The sequence below is a fragment of the Macaca fascicularis genome, chromosome 20 (assembly GCF_037993035.2).
Source record: "Macaca fascicularis isolate 582-1 chromosome 20, T2T-MFA8v1.1".
Taxonomy (NCBI): Eukaryota; Metazoa; Chordata; class Mammalia; order Primates; family Cercopithecidae; genus Macaca; species Macaca fascicularis.
The window spans coordinates 43,074,959-43,099,253 of NC_088394.1; the positions used below are offsets into that span (position 1 = coordinate 43,074,959).

Here is a 24,295-nt window from a genome sequence, read left to right on the forward strand (position 1 = left end):
TATCTTTGTTTTACAGATGAAGAAACCAAAGTTCAAAGAAGTGACTGATTCAGAGTCATGAAATCAGGGAGTTGGGCCCTGAATCCAGATTGGTCTGACTTCAAAGCCTTGTTCTCTTTCCAATGCAATATTCAAAATTAAAATAAAGGTCTTGTTAGTGATTCTCAATGTTGTGACACTTTTTTTTTATCTGCTGTCCCTTAATAAATGATATTGAAGTTGCATTTGGAAATACAGAAACAGTATTAATGTCACTGATTGTAGTTTTAATTGTCATTAACATTTTATTTGTCTTGTAAACCCTGACTCCACATGAGTTTTAAGACTCAGGCTGTATCAATAATGAGCCCAACTGTCTTTGGGAAAGTGTCACATAGTGCCTAGGAGAGTGCTGTGGGTTGATAACTAAGTATTACAGTCAGGAGAGTCCCATCTTGCCCCTGACCCACAGAGAGGCAGTGGGCAAGTCACCTTACCCGTCTCCCAGTCCAGATAAATGCTTTCCAAAGCTCTAAGGTCTCTTGGTGCTCTGAAATAATTATTTAAAAACTCACTGAAATACTTTGTTTCAATAAGGAATATTTATTAAGAAGACATGTTAACATGCTTAGATACAAAGTAAAAACACATGCCATTCTCAGTAAACTGAAGAAAAAAATAAGAACAAAATTGTTTTCAGAGAAACTTTTTGTGTTTTATAGGCATCACATGTCCATTTGCATATTAGAAAATTATTAGCATTGATAAACTTTTTTTTCTGTCTTAAAGTCTTTTTAAAGTAACTTTTTGGAAATGTGAAATTCACAATATAAAATTTGCATTGAAGTCTGAATGTAAATTATAGACTTCTCCAAGCCTTTGAGAATAGAAATGTGATTGAAGATTTGCATTCCCAGATGCTGCCTACAGCAGTTTCCTTTCAAGAAATCAAATGTTCTTCATTATCACATGATAAGGATCAGTTTTCAGAGGAAAATTTTTAGGACACATTAATTCTTGGAGAGTACTATAATTTTTAGTTAATATGAGCAAGTAAATCTTTATATGTCAGTCGCCAAAAATTTAGCTTTTCCAAAGAATATTTCTTCATGCCTGAAAATAAAATTCTATCAAATCTACATATTTCTATAATTAGATGTGTAAGTCTAATAAGATCATCTAAAATAGTAATAATGACAACTACCACATATTGAGCACTTTACTCTGTGCTAGGCACCAAGCTAAGCACTTCACATACATCATCCCATTTAATGTTTACAATAACTCAAGCAAGTATCATTAGCCCCACTGAATAAACAAGAAAACTGAGGCTACACAGGTTAAACAAGAGTCAAGTTCAAACAATGACTTTGTAAGTGGTGGAATTAGGAGTTTAAGGCAAGTCTGTCTTACTGTGCTACCAAGTCAGAGCCCGATCGCTATATTGTATGTCATCAGTGAGAGACCCCTGACCTGCTGTGATGAAGCTGAATGCATAATGACTCTGTGATATATTCACAAAAGTATAATTTGCATCATTAGAATAAGAAGCAAGACCAAGTCAAGTGGACACAAAAATTCCTGCTCATTTAATTATTTTTATTTACACACATCTTTTTCCATCATCATGACACTAATAAGATTATAAATACACAAACACGGGAGTACATGCAACACATTCCACAAAGGAACAGAAATGTACAGCACTACGGAATAAAGAACCCAAACTTTGTATATACAAAGTGCTTTAAAAAAAAAAAGGACCTTGTGACATATTCAAACCATATTTATTTGAATACTTTCCAATAATTACCATGGGATACATCATTTACAAATAATATTTAATCTCCCCTATTTTTTAAGCCAGAATTTGTGTTTCAACTAATCAAGTGAACAGCCATTCCATTATGTAACATTAAAGGCAAGTCACATAGCATCAAAATGAAACCGGTGGGCTTCTTGTCGTTTTTCTCTATCATCTGCTTTCTGAAAAAGAATTTTAGACTCGTTTATAAATGGTAGAGAAATGTTACAAAAAGATTCATTTCTGAAATACACTGATTCATTTTTAAAAGTCTCCAGCAATTAGTAGATAATAGATATGATTTCCTAATTCTAGTATTTTTGTAGTTTATAGTAGCTGTTTTATAATTAATGACTAATTGAATAAAAAACAAGAAATACTTGAATACTTAGGGCACATTAAATACTTAGGGTCCTTAAACACTTAGCTTCTTATCACTTATTATCTACTTGAAAATAGGAATAAGCATTAGATTCTATAAGGATAAATCAATGATTGCATTTTTCTCTCATTCTTAACACTGATGTTAATAAACAAATCTAATGGCTGGGTGTGGTGGTGGCTCATGCCTGTAATCCCAGCATTTTGGGAGGCCAAGGAGGGCGGATCACTTGAGGTGAGGAATTCGAGATCAGCCTGGCCAACATGGTGAAACCCTGTCTCTACCAAAAAAAATACAAAAATTAGCTGGGTGTGGTAGTGGGCACCTGTAATCCCAGCTTCTTGGGAGGCTAAGGCAGGCGAATCGTTTGAACCTGGGAGGCAGAAGTTGCAGTGAGCCAAGATTGCACCACTGCACTCCAGCCTGGGTGACAGAGTGAGACTCTGTCTCAAAAAAAACAAAACAAAACAAAAAACCACAAACAAAACCAAATCTAATTATATTAAAGTACTAATGTACTAATTATTTTTTCATTAAATTGTTAATTTAGCAGATATTCATTGGCCCTTTGCTTCCAATACTCCCAATACCAATACTGTGTTTGATATTTTAATATTTAAAAAACCTCAGTTTTGTATCTTGTTCTCCAAAAAGACAAACACAAAACATATTGTATAACTGTAATTCAAGATAAAAAGTGAAAAATGTTACCAAGTCTAAGAGACTACTTCTAGATCTGGGTGAGGAAAGGGAAAGCTTTGAAAAGACATGGAAAGTATTTGAAAGCATGGAAATGGGGAGAGTGGTATTCATTCCATGCTGGGGTTACAACATGAGCAATCATGAGAAGGCTGGAAGGAGCACGAATATGTGAAAGGAGCTGGTAAAAAATAAGACTGTGGAGTCACATGGAAGTCATACGCAGGCCAGGCCAAGGATTTTATACATAAAAGGCAATGGATATTCACCAGAGCTTTTTGAGCAGGGGAGTGACATGATGAAGGCTAAACTGAATGATGTGTGCGCTAAATGGAATGGAAAGGGGAGAGAATGGAAAGAAAGAGACCAAGTAGGACGTAAGAAGGGGCTGGGTGAAGCAGTGCAGTAGGAATGTAGAAGTGGAGTCAGCTGTAGAACTTCTCACAGAGGCAGAGTCCATAGGCAATTGATGAAATCTTGTAGGCAAGTAAGACAGATGAAGCTTTAGAATGCTGGTTTTGAGGTGTTGTAAGTCATCTAGGTTGAGCTATCATGGTGATAGCTGGAAATGGGGAAGGACCTTTAGAGATGAGAGCTGGGGATATCTGAAGCCATGATTTTTGATGAAATTGGCAGGTAAAGTGTTGAAAGAAGAGGGGCAGGGACAGACACTGGGGAAAGCTTGCAGTGAGAAAATGGTAGAAGGAGCCAGCCTGCTTAAGTAAAAAAGTGGTTAGAGAGGTTCTACCTCTTTGAGATACCACAGTGCCACAGGAGACACAGTATATACATGGTCAAATATATACTTGTACTTAAAACTTTAATTTTTGGCTACTGCATAATTATTGTTATAAGCATACAATGTTTATGCTGTAATCAGATCTACTGAGGAATTAATGAAATTAATTTCCTTTGCTTCATAGGTCAAGAACTATGGAATCTTTCAGATGATATTGTGATACTCCTGGACAAAGTATGTATGGTTGTCCTTGATCTTACTCTTAAGTTGCAATCTTAAGGTTAATTGAATATGTAACTGCATGTTACTGTTTTTGATATGTAAAGGAGTGATTTTTTTAAAAGCGACGAAAGTATGAAAAAGAACATTTATGGAACAACTAGTATGTTCTCTTTTTCATATGTTAAAAGAACAAAGATGGTAATTTTAGTTAGCAAAAAATGATTATGATGGCATGACAATCCAGAGTGTAGGTGCAAAAAAAGAAAAACACCTTTCTTTGGGGCCACAAAGAAGCCCTATTTTGAGGGCACTGATTGGAACCCATATACAAATAGAAACTGGCTTTTTCACATATATCTAAACTGCTAATAAATTTACAGTGATAGCCTCTTTTTTCTTCACATAAACATTGCATAAAAATCTTTTACATATTTGGGAGTTTTGTTTTCAATTATTATTTAGAGTATTATACTAAAGAACAGAAATCAGTTTAATGCAAAGAATACTTAATAGATGAAAAAGATGTTTATGGCTTTTTTCTTTTTTGAGACAGGGTCTCACTCCTTTTGCCCAGGCTGGAGTGAAGTGGTGCAATCGCAGCTCACTGCAGCCTCAACTTTCTGGGCTCAGGTGATTCTCCACCTCAGCCTCCTGAGTAGCTGGGATTACAGCTTGCATCATGGTGCCTGGCTAATTTTTTTTTATATTTTGTAGAGATGGGGTTTCACCGTGTTGCCCAGGATGGTCTCGAACTCCTGAGCTGTAGCAATCTGTCCACCTTGGCCTCCCAAAGTGCTGGGATTACAGGCATAAGCCACCGTGCCTGGCTGTTTATTGCTTAAGTTGTTACCTTCCACCTAAACCCTGAGAAAATAATTTAACCTCTTTTTACTCTAATTCTTTTCAAAGAGATAGCTGTTAATCCTAGCCAAAGAATGTCCATGACTTTATCAGTAGATACTGAACACAAGTTCATTTTTTAAAATCATTATTATTTTTCAGGTCATTATGAAATTGTTTCTAAATGCCTTTTGATTTCTGAATGATCACTTTATTACTATTGTACAGCATCAAACTTTTAAAGTAGACATCTCCTGTGATTTGTATGAATTGATAGGAGACATTAGTAACTTCCAGGGATAAAATAATCATCAATAAAATGATGCTTTGGACAGAACTTGAAAAATGATGAAATTCTAGTCATATGAAAAAAGTTTAAAATAAACATAGTGTTTTTAAAGAGCAATGTATGTATTACTAGAATAAATTAACCAAAGTTAATGTTTCATTTAAATGAACAAACCTTTTCCTGCCAATGTAAAATGCCAATTATTGCCAAGATGAAAACACAGACACCGATGAGAGCTATGGCAGTAAGCAGAACAATGTTACTTGGTGTAAGATATAGTTTGGCACTCCAACTGTAGATAAAAACAGAACAAATTAAAATTACAAATTTTACTTAAAAATAACAAAGTTATATTGAGACCCCAAAGCAAAACAGCTTATTAATTAATGAAACAATGTATTCATTAAACCATTCATTCATCTGTCCATTCATTATAAATAAAACAAAAACAATTATAAACCAGATAGTGCTGAGAATATTGATGATGCTGTGGTTTATATTTCACCTAGACAACTGAAATAGAATTTTTGATGAAATATTTCAATGTTTTTCATCTTCCAAGTTTGATCCTGTGAGAATTATTCTTAGTAAACATATCCAAGGGTACTTTGGACAATCATGGACATTTTTTTTACATCTTGATTTACCTGCTTAATTTGAAATCCTGAACTGTAAAGCAAGGGAGTCACATGATCCTAGAAGCCTTCTGTATCATCTCATTTTTGACCTGTGTCACATATGTAATATGACCAACTAAAACATAAATATTTTGAATGTTGATGGCTTGTGCAGAACTTCTATAATTTTTGTATCATGTTGGAGCGATTACTACAATGACTTTTAGGTTCAGATCACTTACAAAATCATCTTTAGTCCCTCACTGTTAATGGCAATATATAGACTAGAGGTCTTCAGTAAACAGAACTAGCTCTTTCCTTCTAAAACAGTCTGTGTAATATAGTATTTGCACACCCTGAAAGCCTAAAACCAAAGACTGTATCACCAACTCTGCAGGTTGTTATATACACATAACTTTTTGTTCTCCCTAGAAATAGGTAATGGCTATATTTTTATTTTAAAAGTTTAATAAAGGTAAGACTGTTCTGGCAAATAGCAAGTAGCTATTGACTTATTCTGGGATAATTAAAATTTATTGATCCATAAGTTAGCCTCTAGTCAATAAACCTCAAAATATACCTCAAAAACTAAAATTAATTAGGTTTTTATTATGAACATAAATTTGAAAAGAACATTTCTTTGGAAAGAGTAAGAGAAACATGAAAAATGTTGAGATTATGGAAAAAAGCTATGATATAATTTTCTGGAAATTCAGAAGAGTAAGTAAACCTTAAAAAACCAAATACTGTTAATTAGTTGAAAGCTACTCTTAGTGTTGTACTCATACTTAAGAAAACAGTTCTTTTATGAGATGTTTTTGTTAGTTATACTTTTAAAATAGATTTTTAACAAATCAGGAATATAAGTGTTTTGGTAAAAAAAAAAAGACAAAAGTCAATCCTCAGTTTTCTACTCAGAGGCAGTCACTCTTACCAGTTTCCTGCATATCCTTTCGGAGATATTTTATACATGTACGAACACGTATGTGTAGATAGCTTCTTTTTTAATCACAATGGCTGCTCATTACACATACTCTTCTACATTTTGCTGTTGCTTCTTTTGTTTGTTGTTTTGCTTACCACTCCATCTTAAGAGACTGTTCTATGTCCGTGGCAGTGAAAAAAAGTCACGCTACTGAGCTGTATAGAAGTACCCTACTTTATATAGTTTCCTACTCATGGTCCAGATTTTCTAGTTTTACTGTAATTTCATCTATAGAAAACTAACACATACAATATAGGCTCATTAAAAAAATCTGAACCAGGACTATAACTGTTTCAATGATGTCATCTTATTCCAAGCATAAGGCTGCGATAAAGTTTATTTTCTTAAGTAGTTTGGTTCTAAAGCCCATTAATCTACCATAAAGTGCATCTGCTGGTATGCTGGTAAACTGGCTCTGAGGTAGAGAGGGGTTGGGGAAGCCCTGTTTATGGTACTTGCCAATTTTCATGGAGTAGATTCTCCCACCATAACTGATTTCAGTGTGACTTCACTGAATAGAGATGCAGAGTCAGCTCATGAGGTGGCATAAGCTGGTTTCGGCACTCAATACATTCGATCGAGATGTTTTAATAAAGAATGATGAAGCTGGTATTTTCAGAGGGAATGTAACAAGCAGGGGACCCCAGTGGTTACATATTCATAGATAAATTCACCATTTCTCTTTGGTTATTTTCTCATGTTGATATTTGTCTAGCATATTTTTCCCTATGAAATTTAAATGTTAGTGAATACTTTTATCACCTAATTTAAAAAGAATAGAATCAATCTATAAATTTAAATAAAAATGAACAAAGATTATTTAAGGATTTAGAATTAAATGCTGTATTATGAAATGAATGTATTCTGTTAATAAGGATAAAAATACCTACCGTTCGTTTACCATATGCTCGGCACTGTGTTAAGTGTATTTCACCCTCAGATGCAGAAATTGAGTCTTGGAGAGGACAAGGACTGGCTCCTAGTCTTGCAGTCAGCCAGCAATGGAGCTGAGTTTTTAGCCTACATCTATTTAACTCCAAAATTTTGCCCAACCACTGTGGGATATATAGTACTTCTCAAGTAATTTATTTAAAAGATCAGTGCTTTATACAAAGATTTAGTATCCTGAAATTTTGAATTTATAACTAGTAAATGGAAGAGCAGTTTATTTAAGCAGAATATGTATAAATCCCTAATTAGTTAACCTGCTGTTTTCTCATAGGATTGAATTTGTTCTTCATGAAAAATGTCTGGGACCGTTTATGTAAGTATGTTTAGTCATTTAAAGTTTGCCATAAGCAAATTAAGGATGGGCACTCATGGGAACACAGCAGGAATATGAGAGAGTTTAAAAGACATCACTGTATCTATAATTCAGAGTTAGCAGTGTCTTTACCAAATCAGTTCAAGCAAGGACATTACCTTCGAGGGACATTGTGAGGGTATGGAATGACAATTAGCTGGGAATTTGGAATGATTGCAGTCCACTCTTGTTTTCGTATAGACTGGAAGAAGAATTTAAGAACATTTAACATTTAGCACATTTAAAAAACACAATTACTATTCTAAATAAATAAGCAAAAATGTAGCTTCTTTGAGAAATTCAAATTCTAGGTATGGATGAAGCTATGTTTACCAGTATTAAGCCAAAAATAAGGCTTTTGTGCCATCTGTTGGAAAATTTTCTCATCTTTTCAAGGAAAGATTATATTTGTGTTTTATGAATTCATTCATTCAACAAATATTTATCAGACACTTATGTAGCAGGCACTGTTCAAAGGGTTATGTACAAATGCTGCTTGGAGCTAAAATTCAAGTTAAGGGGAAACTGACAATAAACAAAGCAAGTAAAATAATATGATTATACATATTATATAAATAATACACATATGTATAATAGTATTTATGTTAGTAAAATATTTATGTGCATGTTAGGTGGTGAAAAATGTTAGGATGAAAAAGCAGGATAGATGGATAGGTGAGGTTTATGGGCGAGGAGAGGGAAAAACTACACGGTATCTTAAAATCATGATGTGCTCTATGTAAGATAAACTTAGGTCACTACCAATACATTTTTCTTTATTCTTTAAAGGGAATAAAAATATTTGATTTATTTGAATTAAAATTCAATTACATTCAAATTATTTAATTTAAATACTTAAATAGTGAATATTAAAACATAGATTAATTGTAAACAAAATGAATTTTCACTCACTTTTTCTCCAGATGGACGGGGAATACCAACATACAGATGGTCAAGAAAATTTGCGCTCCGACCTAAACCAAGCACGTTGTATGGTAGTTGGAGAGCTAAATGTGCGGATTGGCTGAGTTGACCAGCTAGAATTATTCAATTAAAAAAAACCATTAAAAACATCTCTGGAAACATTGCTCCCATCAAATATTAAAATGATAAAATGTGAAAAATTTAGGTACTGGAACATATCATGTTTCAACATGTGAAATGAAACATAGGACATTAATATTAATGATTCACTTTTTTCTTGTTCTGAGACATGGTCTCACTCTGTCACCCAGGCTGCAGTGCAGTTGCACTGCACTGAGCCTTGACCTCTCAGGCCCGAGCTATCCTCCTTCCCAGCCTCCCAAGTAGCTGAGACCACAGGCATGTGCTACCAGGCTCGGCTAATTTTTAAATATTTGTGGAGATGGGGTCTTACTATGTTGCCCGGCCTCCAACTCCTGGGCTCAAGTGATTCCCCTGCCTTGGCCTCTCAAAATGCTGGGATTACAGGCGTGAGCCACCATGCTCAGCCAATGATTCACTTTTTAAAGAAAACAGATTTACTGAGATATAATTCACATACCATACACGTCACCCATTTAAAGTGTACAGTTAAGTGGTTTTGAGTATATTCAAAGAATTGTTCAGCCATCACCACAATCTAATCTTAGAACATTTTTATCACTTGAGAAGTAACTCCATACACATTAGTAGTCATGTCTGTTTCCAGCCCACACACTTCCAACTGTATGTAATCACTAATCTGCTTTCTGACTCTATAGATTTGTCTATTCTGAAGATTTCATATAAATTGCAATCATACAATGTGGTCTTTTGTGACTGGCTTCTTTCGCTTAGCATGTTTTCAAGGTTCATCTATATGGTAGCATGTTTCCGTATTTTATTACTGTTAACTTGCCAAATAATAAATACTCCACTTTGTTATATATACATTTTGTTTCATTAATTAATTTCATTAATTGATGGACATTTCAGTCATTTCCATTTTTGGTTACTAAGAATAATACTGCTGTGAACATTCATATACAGGGTTTATTTTTGTATTTACTCTTGTTTTCCTTTCTCTTGATATGTAGCTAAGAGTGTTTAACATCATTGGGAACTAACTAACTGTTTCCAAAGTACCTGCACCATTTTATGTTCCCACCAGCAATGGATAATGGTTCAAATTTTTCCACATCCTCAGTGACACTTTTTATTGTGTCTTTTGTATTACAGCCATGCTCGTGGTTGTGAAGTGGTATCTCATTGTAGTTTTTACTTGCATTTCCCAAATGACTAATAGTCGTTAGCCATGAAAATGGTCAATAAACACATGAAAGATGCTCACTACACACACACACACACACACACACACACACACACACACACACACACATCAATTAAGTAAAGCATCTGGCCCTGTAGGCACATTTTCTGTTGTCTTTTTTTTTTTTTTTTTTTTTTTAAAGAAATGTGTATTAGCCTACTTTCCTGTTTCTTTGTATGGCTTATAATTTTTGTTGAAAACTGGACTTTTAAGATAATATCGATAACTGTGGTATCGCTTAACCCCACCCAAGGATTTGTTGTTTTTGTTACTGTTTGTTTAGTGACTTTTTTTTTTCATTTAGTGAATTCTGTGGATTCTGTATTCCCTGCAGTGGTTGTCCCCAAGGTCTTTTTAATTTTTAAAGTTTTTATTCTACATCTGGCTTCCTACTTGGCATATCTAGGTCAGTATTATTTAGTGGTCAGCCAGTGATTTGTTGTAAGATTTCCTTAAATCTCTTGCCTGTACATCTTCCACCCTTTGTCAAAGTGACTTGTGTGTGAAGGCATGCCTTCAAAGTTCAGATGGTTTAAAGGACAACCTTAGTTTTCATTTCCTGCTTATGCAGGGCTTCATGGTGAAGCAGAAGGGAGCTGAGTATTTGAATGAGGTGTTTTCCTTTCTAGGAATTTGCAGTCTTCTAGATCCCCAAGAATATGCTGTAGCTTTTTAAAGCTGCCTATGTTTTCCAGTTTTCTAAGAATTCCTCTTATATTTTGACCAGTTCTTGTTTCCTCCACCTTTAATCACAGGCTTAGGTAGCTGAGATGTTGCCAGCAGATTACTGTTGTTTTTGGTAATGCCCTAGTCAAATGAAATAGCCAAGATGCTGAGAATGAAGATTTTCCAGGGAGTTGCTAGTCCAAAATGTTGATAGTAATAGGGATGGAGATTTTCATGCAGCTCCAAGGAGGTCAGTCATATCCATTGGCTGTGAAGCCGCTGGCTTTCCATGGCTACTGCACTACTCAGTTGAGAAGGGAGGCAGGATGGGAATAGCTCCAAGTTAAAAATGCCATAGATTCAGTGTCTTATCAAGGATCAGTAGTTTTCCTTGGAATAGACAATATTCAGTCCATTGTGTGGCTTTCGTTAATTTCCAGAGTTCTGAAATGGTGGATACTATATGGTTGGCCAATATTTTTGTTGTTGTTCTTTTTGGGGGCTCTGGGAGAGCAAGTTTGTGTGGTCCTTACACTGCCATTCCAATAGTCAGTCTTTCCCTGTTGTAATTCACTTTTATAGAATGTATGTATTTTCTAGGTATTTTTCTACGTGCTTAAACTTAACATTTAAATGACAAAATTAATATATAAATATTTTAATATTCAAGGGGACTCTGCTAAACATCACTAATGTTATCCAAAAATATGCAATCACTGGCAAGTATATTTACCTGATTATTTATATAGTTCTTAAGTTGGAAACAGTAAGGTATAATGAAAAGGAACATGAATTTAAGGATAGGCATTAACAATGTGTATGAAACTGAAAAGCAGTATAGTGAACAGCATGGGCTGCAGAATTAGTTCACCTGATTGAAAGATAATGTTTAAAAGTAGAGTACCTCACATAGTAAATAATCATGTTAGCTATCTTTATTAAGATAAAATTTATTCTTACAGAGTAGAATTAAAAATTAAACACAGGCCGTTTATGCCTGTAATCCCAGCACTTTGGGAGGCCAAGGCAGGTGGATTGCTTGAGCTCAGGACTTTGAAACCAGCCTGGGCAATGTGGTGAAACCCCGTCTCTACAAAAAATACAAAAATTAGTCAGGCACGGTAGTGCATGCCTGTAGTCCCGGTTACGTGGGAGCTGACATGGGAGAATCACCTGAGCCTGGGGAGGTTGAGGCTGTAGTGAGCCGTGATTGTGCCACTGCACTCCAGCCTGGGAGACAGAGTGAGACCCTGTCTCAAAAACAAACAAACAAACAAACCCAAAATTAAGCACAAGCTGATTTCATGACACTACTAGCAAAGACTGACTTAACAGAAGTAAACCAAAAATAAAATTCTAACTGTTGGACCCTCCCCTCAGGCACTCAAAAGTTAACCTGAAAAACTAGTTCAGGCCATGATGGGAAGTGAGGGTCAGATATGCCTCATTATACTCTCCTTTCTGTTGGAATTCAGGCACAGCTGACCAGCATTAACATCAATACAAAGCCCTTAAGACTGACAGAAAAGACTGTTTAAGGCTGATAAGAAGCATTTACAATCTACTCTCTCTGAAGCCTGCCACCTGAAGCCTTCATCTTCATGATAAAACCTTGGTCTCCACAACCCCTTATATTAAAAGACTTAAAGTTTGACTCTTTTTGTCTACATGACATCAAACTAGGCTTCTGTTTTCCTCTTTATACTATTAAAATTGCCTATGCAATAAGCAAGCTTAAAAGTATTAAGGAGAATAATCAAAGTAAAATTATCCAGCAACTTAAAATGAAGAGATAATCATTATTACATTTTAGCATACTTTTGGTCACATACTTTTCTTCTCCAAGGCAAGTGCATGCACAAATACATTTTAGCATAGTTTAGTACTATTTTCACTCAGTATTATTTATGAGTATTTAGTCATCATGAAAATTCTTGAAAAATAAATAAGCAGAGAGAAAAATGATGGAAACACCAAAATCCCATTAAGAGAAAGCCAAAGGAAACACAGTGAAAAGACATGTATTAGTATGTATACGTCTAAAATTATTTTTCTAAAGTGATATCCACCCAAACATTACAAAAATATAATTTTTCTGCCTATATAATATCTTATTTAAAAATTAATTCCTTATTGTTGGAAATAAAGGAATTTTCCTAATCCTTCACTATTAAAAAAAAAAAGCTTCAGTGAACAACTCTGCAAATCAATATTTGTTTGCACCCAGATTAGTTTGTTTGATTCCTATATACAGAACACTGGATCAAAGAGTAGTAAGTTTAAAACTTAATGTTAAATATAGAAACCCTGTTTCCTAAAGAGAGGGTGCATCACTTTACATTTCCATTAGCTTTCAATGAAAGCATCCATTTCAATCCATTCTTATTTTCTAATTGAGCTGTAATTCAATTAACTATTTTAACAATTTACTATTTTAATAAAGTGTAAAATCAAATGGCCTTTAGTGTATTTGCAATGTTGTGCAACTATCAATTCTCTCTCGTTTGCAAACTTTTTCATCATCCTATACCAACACCCTGTACCGGTTAAGTAATTACTTCCCCTTTTCTCTTCCCCCAGTAACCTCTAATCTGCTTTCATTCTCTATGGATTTGTCTACTCTAGATACCTCATATAAAAGGTACCATACATGTGACCAACTGTGTCTGGCTTCTTTCACTTAGCATAATGTTTTCAAGGGTCATATAAGTTATAGTATCATTACTTCATCTGTTTTTTATGGAAAAATAGTATTCCATTTTATGTATATACTTTGATTTGTTTATCCATCCAGCTATTGATGGATGTTTGGGTCGTTTCTACCTTTTGGCTATTATTAGTAGTGTTGCTATGAACATGGATGTACAAATACCTCTTTGAGACCCTGCTTTCAATTCTTTTGAGTATATATTAAGAAGTAGAAATCCTGGATCATATGGTGATTCTAGGTTTAATTTTTTGAGGAATTGCCACATTGTTTTTCACAGCAGCTGCACCATTTTACATTCCCACCAGGAATGTATGAGGGTTCCTATTTTTCACAGCCTTGCTGACATGTCATTTTCAGTCTTTTTAATTAAAACCATCTTAGTGGTTTTGAAGTCTGGTTTTGATTTGCATTTCCTTCATGACCGATTATGTAGGACATCTTTCACTTTGGGATTCTTTGGAGAAATGTCTAGTCCTTTGTCCATTTTATAATTGGACTGTTTGTGTTTTTGTTGTTGAATTGTAAACATTCTTTTTATAGTCTGGATACTAGAACCTTATCAGAGATAAGATTTGCAAATATTTTCTCCCTTTTCAGTTTGTTGAAAAGAAAAAAAAAAATTTCTTTTCTTTTGAGACAGGCTCTTGCTCTGTCACCCAGGCTGGAGTGCAGCAGCACAATCCTGGCTCACTGGAGCCTTCATCTCCTGGGTTCCAGTGATCCCAGCTCAGCTTCCTGAGTAGGCTGGGAGCACAGGCCTGTGCCACTGCCTCTGGCTAATTAAAACTTTTTTTTTTTTTTAAGAGACAAGCTCTCATTACATTGCCCATGCTGGTCTCAAATTCCTGGGCTCAAGCGATCCTTATGCTGTGGCCTCCCAAAGTTCTGGGATTACAGGCATAAGCCACTGCACCTGGCTAAAAATGTTTTTTAATGCAAAAAAGCTTTACATTTTTGCAGAATCTAATCTATTTTTAAATTTTGTTACTAGTGCTTTTGGTGTCAAATCTAACAATCCTTGTCAAATCTGAGGAAATGCAGATCTATTTCTATGTTTGCTTCTAAGAATTTTGTATCACTTATATTGAGGTCCTTGATCCATGCATGAGTTAATTATTATATATGAGTTATGATCCATGAGTTAATTATTATATATGAGTTAATTATTTTATATGGAGTCCCGCTTCATTTTTTTTTTTTTTGCATGTCATTATACAAATGTTCTCGTATGATTTGTTGAAGGCACTCTTCTTTCTCCACTGAATGGTCTTGGTACTCCTGTCAAAAATTAATTTGCCATAGATGTTTGGATTTATTTATGGTCTCTCAGTTCTATTCCATTGGCTTATATGTCTATCTATATGTCTATCTTTATGCCAGCACTATGCTTGTTGATTACTGTAGCTTTGTAGTAAGTTTTGAATTTGGAAAGTATAAGTCCTCTCAGCTTTGTTTTTGTTTTCCAGTATTGTTTTGGCTTTTTGAGGCCCTTTACAGTTCCATATCAATTTGAAGGTTGGCTTTTTATTTCTGCAAACAGACCACTTGAATTTGTAGATTGTTTTGGGGAATATTGCTATCTTAAAGTTTTCCAATCCATGAATATGGGATGCCTTTCCATTTATTAGATTTTCTTTAATTTCTCTCAGCAATGTTTTTAGTTTTCAGTGGATAATCTTTCAATTTCTTGCTTAAATATATTCCTAGGTGTTTTACTCTTCTAAATGTTGCAAATTGAACTATTTTTTCTTTTTTAAAAATTTCTATGCTGGTGTATGGAAACAACTGATTTTTGGGTGTTGATCTTGTTCCCTATAACTTTGCTGAATTTGTTTATTAGCTGCAGTAGTATTTTTTTTAGTGAGTTATATGAGATTTTTCTGTATACAGAATCATGTCATCTGCAAATAGAAATCATTTTGCATCTTCCTTTCCAATTTAGAAGTTTTTATTTCTTTTTCTGGCCGAATTGCTAAGTGTAGGAATTCCAGTAAAAAGGTGAAGAGGAGGAGTGAAAGTGGGCATCCTCATCTTCTTCCTGATCTTAGAAGAAATGCTTTCAGCTTTTCATTATACAAGATGATATTAGGTGTGATTTTTCTTATAACTGCCCTTTATGATGTTAAGGAAGTTCCCTTCTATTCCTAGTTTGCTGAGTGTTTTCATTATAAAAGGATGTTGAGTTTTGTCAAATTATTTTTAGTATCTATTGAAATGATCATGTATTATTTTTCCCTTAGTTCTATTAATGCCATGTATTACACTGATTGACTATCTTATGTTGAACAATCCTTGTATTCCTGGGACAAATCCCATTTGGTCATAATATATAAACACTTTTAATGTGCTGTTGGATTTGCTTGGTAGTATTTTGTTGAAGATTTTTGTATCAATATTCATATAGGATATTGGTCTGTAGCTTTCTTGTGGTATCTTTGTCTGGGTTTGGTATGAGAGTAATGCTGGCCTCACAGAATGTGTTAGGAAGTATTTGCTCTTCTAGTTTTTGTAAGCGTTTCAATAACAGTGATGAAATTCTTCTTTAAATTGTTGGTAGAATTTCACCAGTGCAGCCACCTGGTCCTTGAGTTTTCTTTTTCAGGAGGTTTTCGATTACTGATTCAATCTCTTTACTTGTTACAGGTCAGTTGACATTGTCTATTTCCTCTTGGGTCAGTTTTGAATTGTCTGTGTTTCTAGGAAACACTTTTTTTTTTTTTGAGACAGAGTCTTGCTCTGTTGTCCAGGCTGGAGTACAATAGTGTGATCTTGACTCACTGCAACCTCTACCTCCTGTGTTCAAGTGATTCTACTGTCTCAGTCTCCCAAGTAGCTGGGATTACAGGCATGTATCACCACACTCAGCTGATTTTTGTATTTTTAGTAGAGACGGGGTTTCACTATGTTTGCCAGGCTGATTTCAAACTCCTGACCTCAGGTGATCTGCCTGCCTCAGCCTCCCAAAGTGCTGGGATTACAGGCACATCTTTGATTCATCTAGATTCTCTCTTTTTTTTTTTTTTTTTTTGAGACAAGGTCTTACTCTGCCACACAGGCTGGGGTGCAGTGGCACAATCATGGCTCACTGCAGCCTTGAACTCCTGGGCTAAAGCCTCCTGAGTAGCTAGGACTATGGGTGCATGCCACCACACCTGGCTAAGTTTTAAATTTTTTTGTAGAGACAAGGACTCACTGTGTTGCCTAGGCTGATCTCAAACTCCTGGCCTCAAGCATTCTTCATGCCTTGGCCTCTCAAAGTGTTGGGATTATAAGTATGAGCCACTGTGCCTGGCCTAGATTGTCTAATTTGTTGATATGCAGTTGTTCATAGTATTATCAATCCTTTTAATTTATATAAGGTCAGTAGCAAAGTCCCATTGTTCATTTCTGATTTTAGTTATTTGCCTTTTCCCTTTTGTTTACAACTCAGTTTAGCTAATAGATTGTCAATTTTGTTGATCTTTTCAAAGAACCAACTTTCGATTTCTGTGATTATTATTCTCTATTTCATTGATCTCTGCTGAAATCTTTATTATTTCCATCCTCCTGCTGGCTTTGAGTTTAGTTTGGTCTTCTTTTCAAGTTCCTTATGGTATAAAATTAAGTTGCTGATTTGAGATCTTTGTTTTTTTAACATTGCATTTACAGCCATAAAGTCCCTCTGAGTACTGCTTTCGCTTCATCCAGTATGTTTGGTTTGGTTTTGTTTGTGTTTTGTTTTTAGTTATCTCAAGATATTTTTTAGTTTTGCTGATATATGTCTTATCTTCCTTAAGTTAACCATTCATGCAAAGTAGTGGCTGGATTACCTAAATACTCAGAGAGCATATAAAACATTATATGAATAGTTTTGTGTCTGCTTGCTAATGAATGTTTATTTCATTAATGTCTTTATTTGCACAGAATTTGGTTAGAGATTTTCTTTTATGTTTACTGATAGTAAGAAAAGTAGTTACTTTTCTTGGTAAAAATTGGTAACTACATTCTTTGATGGCTACAGTTATTGTAGCCATCAAAGAATGTAAGACTTATATGTAACTAACTTGACTTAAGTTAGTCCCCAACACTCCCAAATGTATAATTCCAGTATAGACTGCCAATCTCTGAACTCTAGGCTCTCATATCAAACTAAATGCTAAACATCAATATTTTCATGTCTAACACATATTACCAAATTAATATATTCAAAACGTAATCTCTGGGGCTGGGTGTGGTGGCTCACACCTGTAATCCCAGCACTTTGGAAGGCTGAGGTGGGTGCATCACCTGAGGTCAGGGGTTTGAGACCAGCCTGGCCAACAGGGCGAAACCCTGTCTCTACTAAAATGTACAAAAAAATTAGCCAGGCGTGGTGGCGCATGCCTGTAGTCCCAACTACTCGGGAGGCTGTGGCAGGAAAATCACTTGAACTCGGGAGGCGGAGGTTGCAGTGAGCCACAATCGCACCACTGCACTCTAGCCTGGCCAACAAAGTGAGACTCCATTTCAAAACAAAACAAAACAACACAACAACAAAAAAACCCCCATAATCCCTGATTTTATTCCCCCTACCTGCTCCATCTCAGTTATGGCCACTCCAACTTTCCACTTGGTCATGCCAGCAACCCTATAGTTATAATTATAGGCCTCTCTTTTTCTTGTATCCTATATTCAATCTGCCAAGAAATTGAATATATATCTACAATTTAAAATGTGTATACACTCTAGACACTCATTTCTATTTCTACTGCTATCACCTTGGTCCAAGCCACCACCAACTTTTGCCTGAATTATTCTTATTATTTACCCCAAATAGTTATGTTCCTAAACTGAAGTATGATAATAGCTTCTAGTTAGTTTCCTTGCTTTAACTGTTGTTCCTCCTATAGTCCGCAGTTTCACTCAGAATACAATCTTTTCCTATGTCCTACTTAGCGTACACTCTCCACCTCCCATTTAACTGTGGCTTCATTTTCTACTCTGTAACCTCCCTCTTTCATTCTGCTGTAACTTACTGGCCTCTTCACTGTTCCTTGGAAATTCTAGGAGTGCTTATATCTTAGGGCCTTTGCACTGGCTTTCTTCTTTGCCTGGAATAGCCTTCCAAAGATAACTACATGTCTAACTCCCTTACCTCCTTCAAATCCTTGTTCAAATGGCATGTTTTCAGAGAGGCTTGCTCTGATAATCCTACATACAATCGAAGACCCTCTGGCCCAGCAATCCCAATCCCTTTTACTCTGCTTTATTCCCTCTTCCTCCCACCCACAGTACTTAACACTGGCTAACACTAGAAAGTATTAAATAACTTACTTACTATGCCAATTGTCTGTCTTCCCCCACTAGAATGCAATCTCTATGAGGGCTGAGATTTGAGTCTGTTTTATTCACTTTTATATTCTAAGAGCCGAGAACAGGTCTGGTATATATTAGCCACTCAATATATTTTTGTTAAATTAATGAATAATTGAAAGAAATTTTAATCCCCCAAATGTGTCAGACCTAACACTTGTAATATATTCCAGTTGAAATAAGGTATTACACAACAAAAAAATACTACATCAATTTATACCACATAAATATTAGCACATCATGATTGTCTACCCAAAGGTGAAGTATCTGTGATACGTTTTTAATATTTTATAATACATTAAAGGCATTTGTGATATCAGACACTCCAACCACCAGATTCAAATGCCTGTGTTCTTTTGTCCAGGCTTGCATTATAGTCTGATTTTCCAATATACTTCAAGTACATGTTATTTATATAATTTTAAAAAAATAACAGTTTTCACCGGGCGTGGTGGCTCATGCCTATAATCCCAGCACTTTGGGAGACTGAGGCGGGTGGATCACTTGAGGTCAGGAGTTCGAGACCAGCCTGACCAACATGGTGAAATGCCGCTTCTACTAAAAACACAAAATTAGCTGGGCATGGTGGCACATGCCTGTAATCCCAGCTACTTGGGAGGCTGAGACAAAAACTATCACTTGCTTTCCTTTGCTGCTAGTCTAACTGCATTGCTAATAGGGTTTCTCATACATCTTCATCTCTTCATCTTCTTTTTTTTTTAAACAGAGATGGGGGTCTTGCTCTGTCACCCAGGCTGGAGTGCAGTGGTGTGATCATAGCTTACTGTAGCCTTGAACTCCTGGGCTCAAGTGATCCTCTCGCCTTATCCTCCAGAGTAGCTGGGAGTATAGGTACATGACATCATATCTGGCTAATTTATTTTTGTTTTTTAAATGTTTTAAGGGAAGAAGTCTCACTATCTTGCCCAGGCTGGTTTTGAGCTCTGAGCTACAAGTGATCCCCCCACTTCAGCCTCCTGAGTAGCTGGGATTACAGGTGTGAGTCACATCACCAGGCTGATGTATCTATTAAAATCTTCTCAGCTACAATTATCATACTCCCTTGTTTCTAAATGCCAACTTGGGGTAATAATTTGTGTTATTTAATGTGATGAGGCTCATTATAAATGTATATCAAATCAGATGATCTAGCCAGAAAAAAGTCTAGCAATTAAATTGGAGTTTATGGTCTACTCTGATAATGCGATTATTTCCTTGATATGTTTCAAAAAAGTGTGTCATGTATCAAACAACTGACATGTAAACTTTTAGAAAAGAATATGTATGTTAGATGCTGCATATACATATTGTGATTCTATATATATCAATTAACATAAAGTGATTTTAATGACTTTTTATTTAAATATTTGTTTTGCTCTGAGAACCCAATGCCCTGAATATTCTGGATAACAGAAGATCATAGTTGTTATACTAATTTCTAGTAATATCCTAGGGACCACCTTTTAAATAAAAATTATCAACTAGGCTAGAATATTGGCCGAAGAAAGCAAGTGATGAAATGTATTATAGCAGTGATGATTTTTAACATTTAAATTAATTGCTGAAGTATTTAGCTATTTGGATAACTAATTCCTATAATATAGAGTACAGTAATTGCTAAGAGGTTATTTATTGTTAACAGGATAAACTTAATTGTACAATATCATATTATAATTTGACCCCCAGAATTCAGAAGTGAAAACAAAAAAGGACAAAATAGATTTTGAATGTAAAAATAAGCCAAAGGATATTATGACTGAGAATAAAAATATTAACATTTAATTTTAAAATTTGGAGATGTTTTAGGCTATAGTCACTTGACATTTAAGACACTTGTTAAATCATACAGCTTATCCTCTTATTTTTCTGTTTTAAAATTCACTGACTTTAATTAAATGGATGGTTACCCACATAGAAAAAAGAACATAGCAGCTGGTCCCTGCCTGATGGTAAAATCTTCTCCTGGCCTGTACAACTAAGGCACACCATTTTACTTGGACTTTGGGAATATCTAGTTTCCAATGTGAGTGAATTCTGTGACAAAATTACAAATGCAAGACCTGTGTTACTTTAGTGTCACTATATAAATGCTCCTGGTTTTAAAACAGTCCTACTTAGTGCTCAGCATAAAGAGAAGAAATAAGCTGTCTTCACCGAAAGCCATAATCCATGAGAGAAGTAGTTACAATACCTTTTAAAAGTATGTGGTGGTACTAGGATCTCTAGAATGTGGCTCCAGAAAGATCTCAAATTACCCTAAATGAATAGTATATGGGGAATTTGTGAGGCTCCATGCTCAAATGCTGAGTTCTTACATTTTGGAAGTTAGGATCATCACTGTTCATGGAAAACTTCTTAAAACAACGGTTGTCCTCTTTTCCTGAAAGTTGAGTTATGATTGTGAATAAAGGAATCCACTGACTGTTACTCCTTTGGCGTATTTTAAATTATATCTGAACTCAGTTTATAGATAGCTGATAGGATGAAGTGATGAAATATGTGGTAGACAGAAAAATGTTTCATTAAAAGAGGTGCTTAGGTACTTCCAGTCTAGGTAATTATTCATTTTCATGCTCTATTCCTGGGGAATACAGCATAGTGGCTGGCACACAGTAGGCACTTAGTAGAGATGTCTGCTGTAATAAACTGAAGGTTTGGGAGTAAATAAATTTGTACAGTCGTTTAACTTTAGTTTCCCTTGAGGTCTTATAATATGCCATGTCAATGATCACTGTGGAAGACATCCACTTGGGCTTTGAATAATACCATGATATCAGCTTACCTAATGGGGCTTGAACAAATGTGTAGGGAACACAGGAGACTTGTAAATATGGTATTATGGGAAACACATGGGATTTGGATGCCAAAGGTATGTACTTCAACACTGATTTATTTGATCTTTAGTAATCCCTTGACCCCCTTGAGCCTTAGTTTGTGTATTCATTCATCTAAACATTTAGTGAATGTACACTGTATGCCTTTACACAGATGAGAGACAAACCTTGATCTGGAGATGCTTAAAGGTACAAAAATGAAAATAGAATGGAATGTTTCCTCATTTGTAGAATTAGAATAACTATACCAAACAGCATCATCTACTGCATGGACTCAGTGAGGAAATTACCAGATGATAGTACTTAACTTCTAATGTATTATAAAAGTGCTTTGTAAACTACAAAGCAGTGCAGTGGCGCTATCTTGGCTCACTGCAACCTCCGCCTCCTGGGGTTCAAGCGATGCTCCTGACTCAGCCTCCTAAGAAGCTGGAATTACAAGTGTGTGCCACCACACCCAGCTAAGTTTTGTATTTTTAGTAGAGACAGGGTTTTGCCATGTTGGCCAAGCTGGTCTCGAACTCCCGACCTCAGTGATCCACCTGCCTCAGCGTCCTAAAGTGCTGGGATTACAGGCGTGAGCCACCACACCCAGCCCCATAAAAGGTTTTTAATGGAAGTTGTAATTTCTTTTTTGGAATAAATGAAGAAACTTGGAACCCTGGTTCAAGCTCTGTCAACCTACTTCCTAGTTATAAATTTAGAATGTGAGTAGTTTTTGTGTCTCTTCTTTTGTGTTAAATTGGTATATAATTCACATACCACAAAACCCACCAGTTTAAAGTGTACAATTCAGTGGTTTTTAGTACACCGACAAGGCTGTGCAACTGACACCAATTCCAGAATATTTTCATTACCACAAAAACAAACCCCATACCCAAGAGCAGTTACTTCCCATTTCTTCCTCCCTCCAGCCCCTGGTAACCACTACTGTCCTTTCTACCTCTACGAAGTTGCATATTCTGGACCTTTCATATAAATAAAGTTGGACAATATGTGGCCTTTTGTGTCTGGTTGTATTCTCTTAGAATGGTTTAGCATGGTTCATCATATTGTTGCACGTTTCATGTTTTTGTGACTGAATAATATTCCACTGTATGGATATACCATATCTGTGGTTTATCCATTCATCAGTTTGTGGGCATTTGGTCTGTTTCCACTTTTTGGGCAATTATGAATAATGCTGCTATGAACATTCATGTACAAGTTTTTATGTGGACATGTTTTCTGTTCTCTTGGGAATATACCTAGGAGTGGAATTTTGAGTCATATGCTAACTTTGTGTTTAATTTTTTGAAGAACTGAGTAGTCTGATTTTGTTAACTGCTTTTCTAACCTTAATTCACAAAAGCCTCTAATGAAGGAATGGTAAAAAGCCATTGCAAATGCATGTGAAAAATAATGCAAAGGGAAACAATAAAAGAAATCCACACAGCTCCCATAAAACCAAACTGTATTAGGTGTTATTGCTTGTGGAGTTCCAATTTAATGGTAGGTGTTCCTTTTGAGTTGCATTAGGGTAGTCAACTTTTCTGAGGTTATGTGCAATTATGTTTCAGCTGTCATCCTCTGGATTAAAAAAAAAAAAATCCCCCAGGTTCCAAAGTGAACAATGTTGTATAAATGAGCTAAATGGGAAAGCCTGACTTATGACTTAGTGCACTCAATTTTCCATGTTGGAGATCTGTACCTCTCTGAGAGGGAAACCAATGGTCATTTCACTTATAAGAGACCTTTTTTTAGTAGGAAGGAAAAAAAAAAGAAAAAAAGACAAGGGAGCAAAACTGCTTAGTTCTGAGACATGGATAAAAGATGCTTAACTACTTTAAAACCAAAGGTGAGAAGAGATTTTTTTTAGTCCCAAATTGCAAGATAGGTTATTTTTACTGAAACATGTGATTTTAAAAGAAATGTTTATTAGACTAGGTAGCTATTATTACATACATGTGACTCAACCTGGAGAGACCTAGAGGCAATTACTAGCTATCAATAGACATAAAACACAAAAATACCTTCGAATTTTTCCTTTAGCAAAGTCAGTTCTCTCATGTGTACCTTCTTGCTAGAGGACATGATTAACGTTGTGACTGTCAGTATGCATATTCTTTTAAACTTTTAAATCATCACCTTCTGCTTCTCTACGTTTCTATCCCTTTCCTATCCACTCATGCCTGAGCTGCCCAAACATATGTCTTCATCAGTGTCAGTACTTCCATCTTTGTAAATTCGTTTATATTTGGCTCATGAAGCAAAGCAGAATACTACATTCTTTCTTGCAATTATTGTTGTGTAACAAATTAACCTAAAATTTACTGGCTTACAACTAGAATCATTTTATTTCTCATGATTCAGTGGGTTGACTGGGCAGTTTCTGCTGGTTTTGACTAAGTCATTCATGTGGCTGCACTCAGCTGGTGTGTTACCTGGGGCTGGGGTTCGGTGGGTTGACTGCACTGGCCTGCCTCTTCATGGTCTTTCTTCCTGAAGGAGACTAGCCTGGCTGTTTTCACATGCTTTCTCAAGGCCACACTCCAAGAGGGCAAGCCCCACAGTATAAGGGCTATCAGAGTTCTACTTGGGTCATGTTTGCTGATGTCTCCTTGGCTGTGGGTTGGGGCTAACA

General features: G+C 35.6%; 1 protein-coding gene across 1 annotated transcript in view; it reads right to left on the reverse strand.

The window, feature by feature from the left end:
• Nucleotides 1-562: 562 nt before the first annotated feature.
• Nucleotides 563-24,295, reverse strand: part of ITFG1 (integrin alpha FG-GAP repeat containing 1) — a 295,294-nt gene continuing 271,561 nt past the window's right edge. Inside the window, exons 15-18 of the mRNA XM_005591846.4 lie at nt 8,772-8,896; nt 7,979-8,061; nt 5,129-5,246; nt 563-1,965 (exon numbers count right to left, since the gene is read on the reverse strand). Coding sequence (XP_005591903.2) covers nt 1,906-1,965; nt 5,129-5,246; nt 7,979-8,061; nt 8,772-8,896 — 386 coding nt within the window. The 3' untranslated portion in view covers nt 563-1,905. The remainder of the gene's footprint in view (nt 1,966-5,128; nt 5,247-7,978; nt 8,062-8,771; nt 8,897-24,295) is intronic.